This window comes from Ovis aries, chromosome 14, assembly GCF_016772045.2.
Source record: "Ovis aries strain OAR_USU_Benz2616 breed Rambouillet chromosome 14, ARS-UI_Ramb_v3.0, whole genome shotgun sequence".
Lineage (NCBI taxonomy): Eukaryota > Metazoa > Chordata > Mammalia > Artiodactyla > Bovidae > Ovis > Ovis aries.
This window is the reverse complement of record NC_056067.1, coordinates 46,903,246-46,910,625: the sequence shown is the minus strand read 5'-3', so window position 1 is coordinate 46,910,625 and position 7,380 is coordinate 46,903,246. Positions and strand designations below refer to the sequence as shown.

The following is a 7,380-nucleotide window of genomic DNA, read 5'->3' as shown; positions in this document are numbered from 1 at the left end:
TGAATGTGTCTGCTTTATTTGTTGTTCATTTTCAAGATAATGTGTGGATCTCTTCTGCTTTACATGATTTATACATCATCCGTAAAATCTTACTTCCCTTTGGCTAACATCCCTGAACTTAGTTACTTCCCCAGCATTAACTAACTTGCTCATTCTTCCAGATCCTTTTATGTGCATATGTGATGTGTTTATGGTACTGTGGTCATAATTAGTGTGGTTCTGAAGCAAATTATGGGGATTCTACAGTTGTGCCTATCACATAATAAATACTTGGTTAATTTAGCCATCATCATTATTATCTTCTCAGTCTTTGTTATTTATGGAAAAAGTTTGAACGGTGATCTCTACCTTATTCAACATCAAAGACATTACGAGGAAAAGACATTTATGTAAGTGAACATAGGCAAAGTTTGAGCAACATGTATCCCTTATTGAACAAGAATGATTCATCTTAATGAAGAATAAAGAATGTAAATTTAAGAAGGCAAAAGTAAATCATAAAACTTTAAAAAATAGGATAGCTCTTTCATAAAAATCTGAACACTGAAAAATAATATTAGCCTTATAGTGGCATAAGATGCCCACAAGTAAACTTGGCATATATCCACAAACAAATTGCCTCTGAAGTTGTTGTGGGATCCAGCACTATAGCCCAGTGGACTTGAGAGGAGTCTCGCCCACATGTGTATATCATGTAATAGGCAGATAGTTCTTGGTATATGGGCTGTTGAACCAGCAGGAGTCTATAAACTGGCCCCAGTCCTTCTTGGCTGCACTTAAGGTAAACCTGGAGAGTGCTGACTTCAGCAGACACCCACAGGTGAGAGACACTTTGTAGATGTTCAGATTTCCTGAGGAGAGATTCCAGCACTCTGTTGAAGAAATAGGGAAGGGGAAAAATTGACTGCATTGGAAAGACTAAGATGAACTTTGCCAGCACTCAAGGTTTTATCTAAACAGAGTGAGGGAAGCAATTGCTGGTGTGTGCATGGGCAGCACATTGGAGACAGCTCAGACCTCTGTAGCTGACATGGGCCCCCTTGCAAGGCCCTCTTGCTCCAGGGCCCCCAGCCTGAAGTGAGGGGCATGGTTCATAAAACAGAACTAGCTTGGGTCTGACCCTCAGGACTTCTGCTCCAACAACCTGGGATCAAATTCTGCCCTGAGTAGGGCAGTGACAACTCTTGAGCCGAGGACACCTTACTCCCGACCCAAGCTCTAGCCCCTCCATCTCCAACCCCACCTCCTACAAGAGTTATAGCTGTCAGCACACCCTAAAGAAAGATATTACTTGTGCCCATGAAAAATCCAGCTCTCCAAACAAAGGCATTGGGTACCTGCAGAATCTCTCGGGATATTCTCACATAAGAACATCCCTTCAAGGCTGCAATAGGTAACTTTCTTCTAAATTTATAGAGGCAGAGAAAGTTAAGCAAAATGAAAAGTCAGAGGGACTGATTTCAATTGAAAAAGCAAGAGATTCATTCCTATACACTAACAACAAAAGATCAGAGAGATTCAGGGAACAGTCCTATTTACCGTCACATTGAAAAGAATAAAATAATGTAGGAGGAAACCTACCTAAGGAGGCAAAGACCTATACTCAGAAAACTAAGATATTGACGAAAGAAGTCAAAGATGACAAGAATAGATGGAGAGATATACCATGTTCTTGGATTGAAAGAATGACTATTATGAAAATGACTCTGCTATCCAAAGCAATCTACAGATTCAATGCAGTCCCCAACAAATTACCAAGGGCATTCTTCACAGAATTTTTAAAAAATTAACATTTTACATGGAAACAAAAGACTCCAAATAGCAAACGCAGTCTTAAGAATAACAGAGCTGGAGGAATCAGGCTCCTTGGCTTCGGACTATACTACAAAGTTACGGTGATCAAACTGTATGGTACTGGCACAAAAACAGAGATATAGATCAATGGAACTGGATAGCAAGCCCAGAGATAAACCTACACATCTGTGGCCACCTAATCTATGACAATGAAGGCAAGAATATATAATGGAGGAAAGTTGTGGTTCAGTCACTAAGTTGTGTGTAACTCTTTGAGACCCCATGGACTGTGGCACTCCAGGCTCCTCTGTTCTCCACTATCTCCTAGAGTTTGCTCAAATTCATGTCCATTGAGTCAGAGATGCTGTCTAACCATCTACTCCTCTGACACCCCCTTCTGCTTTTGCCTTCAATCTTTCCCAGCATCAGACAGTCTATAAGTGGTGCTGGGAAAACTGGACAGCTACATGTAAAAGAATGAAATGAGAAAACACTCCTTAACACCATGAGAGAGTAACAGGCAGGAAGGGTAGGGGTCTCCAAATGGAGGAAATAAGCTGCAAGTGTCAGACATTTTTAATCTCTCTCTTAAGCAGCAGGAGGAAACAAACTACATGTGTCAGAATTTTTTCCCTTCTCTATACAAATTTAAAAGGAGGTTTCTTTTAAAATTCTTTGTTGCCATGATGACACCTGGTTCCACCTGAACTTAACTTTTCTCAAATCTTGCCCTAACCAATGTGTTTTTCTTATGGAAATATTTTTCTTAAACTTTGTTAATGAACTATGTATTTATCCTAGATGCTATCTTTCTTCAAGTCCGTTCTCCTAAGTCTCAGAACGTGCTTGACAAACCAGTATGTTTTACTCATGGAAATGTTCTCTTAAGCTATGTTAATGAGACTATATATTTGCTTGGAAATCTGCCTTTCTTCAAGATTCACGTCAATCATTTTATGGCCCAGGATGACTCACCTTGTGCCAATGTTATCTCAAAATGTATGTTGTGGGTGAGGGACCTGGTGCTACTCTCTGAGTTTGAGACATTTCCTTTCTCTAATTAGCAGCCTGCGACTGGCTATATAACTTCCTGCCAAAGACTAGCGGGGGGCAATCTTTCTGCCCGCTTCTGATGTCTACATCAGAAGCTTTCTCTATTGCCTTTATACTTTAATAAAACTTTGTCACTCAAAAGCTCTGAGCCATCAAGCCTCATGACTGGCCCCAGATTGAATTCCTCTCCTCCAGAGGCCAAGAATCTCGGTGTCTTTCACAGCTCAGCAACAACCTTTCATCTTGGGAACTTGTCCAAGTAGGGTGTCCAAAGATACCTAGAGTAACAGGCAAGTTTGACCTTGGAGTAAAAAATGAAGCAGGGCAAAGGCTAACAGAGTTTTGCCAAGAGAACACATTAGTCATACAAACCAGTGCAAACACCCTTTTCTAACAATACAAGAGATAACCTTACACATTCACGTCACCAAACGGTCAATACTGAAATCTGATTGATTACATTCTTTGCAACTGAAAATGGAGAGGCTCTATCATATCAGTTCAGTTCAGTTGCTCAATCATGTCTGACTCTTTGCAACCCCATGGACTGCAGCATGCCAGGCCTCCCTGTCCATCACCAAATCCCAGAGTTTTTGCAAACTCATGTCCATTGAGTCAGTGATGCCATCCAGCCATCTCACCCTCTGTCATCCCCTTCTCCTCCTGCCTTCAATCTTTCCCAGCATCAGGGTCTTTCCCAATGAGTCAGCTCTCCACATAAGGTGGCCAAAGTATTGGAGTTTCAGCTTCAACATCAGTCCCTCCAATGAGCACCCAGGACTGATCTCTTTAGGATGGACTAGTTGGATCTCCTTGCAGTCCAAGGGACTCTCAAGAGTTTTCTCCAACACCACAGTTCAAAAGCATTAATTCTTCTGCACTCAGCTTTCTTTATAGTCCACTCTCACATCCATACATGACTACTGGAAAAACCACAGCCTTGACTAGACAGACCTTTGTTGGAAAAGTAATGTCTCTGCTTTTTTATACACTATCTAGGTTGGTCATAACTTTCCTTCCAAGAAGTAAGCGTCTTTTAATTTCATGGCTGCAATCACCATCTGCAGTGATTTTGGAGCCCCCAAAAACTAAAGTCTGACACTGTTTCCACTGTTTCCCTATCTATTTGCCATGAAGTGATGGGACCGGATGCCATGATCTTAGTTTTCTGAATGTTGAGCTTTAAACCAACTTTTTCACTCTCCTCTTTCCCTTTCATCAAGAGGCTCTTTAGTTCTTCTTCACTTTCTACCATAAGGGTGGTGTCATCTGCATATCTGAGGTTGTTGCTATTTCTTCTGACAATCTTGATTCCAGCTTATGCTTCATCCAGCCCGGCATTGTGCATGATGTACTCTGCATGTAAGTTAAATAAACAGGGTGACAATATACAGCCTTGACATACTCCTTTCCTGATTTGGAACCAGTCTCTTGTTCCATGTCCAGTTCTAACTGTTGCTTCCTGACCTGCAAGGTTTCTCAAGAGGCAGGTCAGGTGGTCTGGTATTCCCATCTCTTTCAGAATTATCCACAGTTTATTGTGATCCACACAGTCAAAGGCTTTGGTGTTGTCAATAAAGAAGTAGATGTTTTTCTGGAACTCTCTTGCTTTTTCAATGGTCCAGCAGATGTTGGCAATTTGATCTCTGGTTCCTCTGCCCTTTCCAAAACCAGCTTGAACATCTGGAAGTTCACGGTTCACTTGTTGAAGCCTGGCTTAGAGAATTTTGAGCATTACTTTGCTAGCATGTGAGTTGAGTGCGATTGTGCCGTAGTTTGAACATTCTACTGCCAAATGTTTGAACATTTGGCGCTGCCTTTCTTTGGGACTGGAATGAAAACTGACCTTTTCCAATCCTGGGGCCACTGCTGAGTTTTCCAGATTTGCTGGCATATTGAGTGCAGCACTTTCACAGCATCATCTTTTAGGATTTGAAATAGCTCAACTGGAATTCCATCACGTCCACTAGCTTTGTTCATAGTGATGCTTCCTAATGACAACTTGACTTTGCTTTCCAGGATGTTTGGCTCTAGGTGAGTGATCACCTAGAGCATTGTGGTTATCTGGGTCATGAAGATCTTTTTTGTATCATAGTTCCATGTATTCTTGCCACCTCTTCTTAATATCTTCTGCCTCTGTTAGGTCCAGAGGATTTCTGTACTTTATTGTGCTCATCTTTGTGTGAAATGTTCCCTTGGTATCTCTAATTTTCTTGAAGAGATCTCTAGTCTTTCCCATTCTGTTGTCTTCTGCTATTTCTTTGCATTGATCTCTGAGGAAGGCTTTCTTATCTCTCCTTGCTAGTCTTTGGAATTCTGCATTCAAGTGGGTATATCTTTCCTTTTCTCCTTTGCCTTTAGCTTCTCTTCTTTTCTCAACTATTCTTAAGGCCTTGTCAGACAACCATTTTGCCTTTTTGCATTTCTTTTTCTTGGGGATGGTCTTGATCACTGCCTCTTGTACACTGTCACGAACCTCCATCCATAGTTATTCAGGCACTGTATCAGATCTAATCCTTTGAGTCTATTTGTCACTTCCACTGTATAGTCATAAGGGATTTGATTTAAGCAAAAACAAGACCTGGAGCTGGCTGTGGCTCAGATCATCAGTTTCTTATAGCAAAATTCAGTCTAACTAAGAGGGGGAAATCACTAGGCCATTCAGCCATGACCTAAATCAAATCCCTTATGATTATACAGTGGAGGTGACAAATAGATTCAAGGGATTAGATCTGGTAGTTAGAGTGCCTGAAAACTATCGACAGAGGTTCATAATACTCTGCAGGAGGCAGTGAACAAAACCATCAAAAAAGGAAAAGAAATGCAAGAAAATTCACCCAGCTCTACTCTAATGATTTAGGCACTTTTTTTTTTTTTTTTTGCATGTTATGTTCAAAGAGTATTTAAACACTTAAAAAAATCATAAAAACTTTCTCAGGCAGGGGAAGGAGAAGGTGGGACGAATTGAGAGAGTAGCACTGAAACATACACATTACCCATATGTAAAATTAGATACCCAGTGAAATTTGCTTAGGATGGCAGGGAGCTCAACCTGGTGCTCTGTGACAACCCAAACAGGTGGGATGGGGAGGGGGTGGGTTGGGAAAGTTAAGAAGAAGGGGACATATATATACTTAGGGCTGATTTGTGTTGATGTATGGAAGAAACCAACACAATATTATAAAGCAATTATCCTCCAATTAAAAATAAATTAAAAAAAAAAAACTGTCTCAGGAACAGCTACACAACCACCAACCCCACTCCACCCAAGGTCACAAACTGAAGCAAATGTACTCACACCAGCACTGAAGGGTCACTCTTCTCATGCCCTCCTACAACAGGCCAGGCTGCGCTTAGTGCCTGGGGATTCCTCTCCTTCCGTTTCCTCAGAATCTGCTCTATCTTCCCCTCCACCTGCCAGGACCTTCGGACTCTAGTACTCTTTGGCGGCACCCATCGCAGCCCCGCCCAAGCTGGGACTGAGGACAGGACGATGCCACTCTGCCCTCTGGGGCTCTTAGTTCTAGGGGTCAGTCTCACAGTCAAGTCCGACTCTTTGCGACCCCATGGACTGCGACACGCCAGGCTTCCCTGTCCATCACGAACTCCTGGAGCTGGGGCTCTTAAACACACTGCAAGTCCCAGAAGTCCCCATGGCGGAAATAAGCTTCCCTCCAGAATGCCCGTGGAGGGTCCTCTTCACAGTCTGAACTACAGCCGAACGGAGTGATTCTCCCCCACCCTTCCCTGCCCTCGGGAGTCAGCGGAGGACCACAGATCGTGCCTGATACCCTTGCAGGATTAAGGTACCGAGGAGGGCTCGAAGAGGGCTCTGGATTGCAGGCTCTCTCGGGTCTTTCGGTGTTGGACTACATTTCCCAGAAACCTGCGGGTGTTACGCCACTTCCTACCAAGTTTTCAGCGCTGCTGTATTTAAATCAGTTGAGCGGCCCTGCGGCGTGGGGAGGGCGGAGTGTGAAACTACCTTGTTCGCTGGTACCCTGCAGGACGCCGGGGAAGCTGAAGGTGAGGCGCTGTCTGAGCCGCGGTGCAGAGACCGGCCGTGTCTAGAGTCTCAGGCGTTAGCGCGCCTCTGTGTGTGTGTGTGTGTGTGTGTGTGTGTGTGTGTGTGTGTGTGTAACGTGATGTGCCTATGAGATTGCATGATTTTGTGTGTGAACACTTGCGAGAGTGGTAATTGTGTCTTCAGCCATCAGTACGGTTGTGTGACTTTGCGCGAATGACCAAGTAAAGAACTTGTCTTCAAGTCAGAGACCTGATCGCAGAATAAGAATTTTAGAGCCAGAAACAGAAACGGAGGTAGTAAGATTTCAATCTCGCCCCTCAGTAATCCACCGGGTGAACCTGTGGGGATTCTCCACTTCCACCCTGGTTCCCGGAAAGGGAGGGCGTCATTGCTCAAGTCACTCACCAACTTTCTGCTGAGTGTCTTTTAAAATTCAGGAATGAGGGTGCTGTTAGGGAAATTAAATGGAAGTAGTCTTGTTCAGACCTCAGAGACAAGAAAGCAGT

At 43.2% G+C, this 7,380-nt stretch overlaps 2 protein-coding genes across 3 annotated transcripts in view; one reads left to right on the top strand and one right to left on the bottom strand.

The window, feature by feature from the left end:
- Positions 1-7,380, top strand: part of LOC101108155 (zinc finger protein 420-like) — a 43,602-nt gene that overhangs the window by 17,801 nt on the left and 18,421 nt on the right. The window contains exon 3 of one of the 2 annotated variants that reach the window (XM_015099959.4): positions 6,269-6,873. The exons of the other annotated variant lie outside the window; for it this stretch is intronic. The gene's annotated coding sequence lies outside the window, so the exon portion shown is untranslated. The remainder of the gene's footprint in view (positions 1-6,268; positions 6,874-7,380) is intronic. 2 annotated transcript variants of the gene reach the window in all.
- LOC121816431 (uncharacterized) lies at positions 169-7,263 on the bottom strand. The gene is made up of 4 exons (XM_042231384.2): positions 7,213-7,263; positions 7,068-7,123; positions 6,146-6,544; positions 169-872 (listed from the first exon to the last, which is right to left on the bottom strand). The coding sequence occupies exons 1-4, from the start codon at positions 7,261-7,263 to the stop codon at positions 563-565; spliced, it is 816 nt and encodes a 271-aa protein (XP_042087318.1). The 3' UTR covers positions 169-562.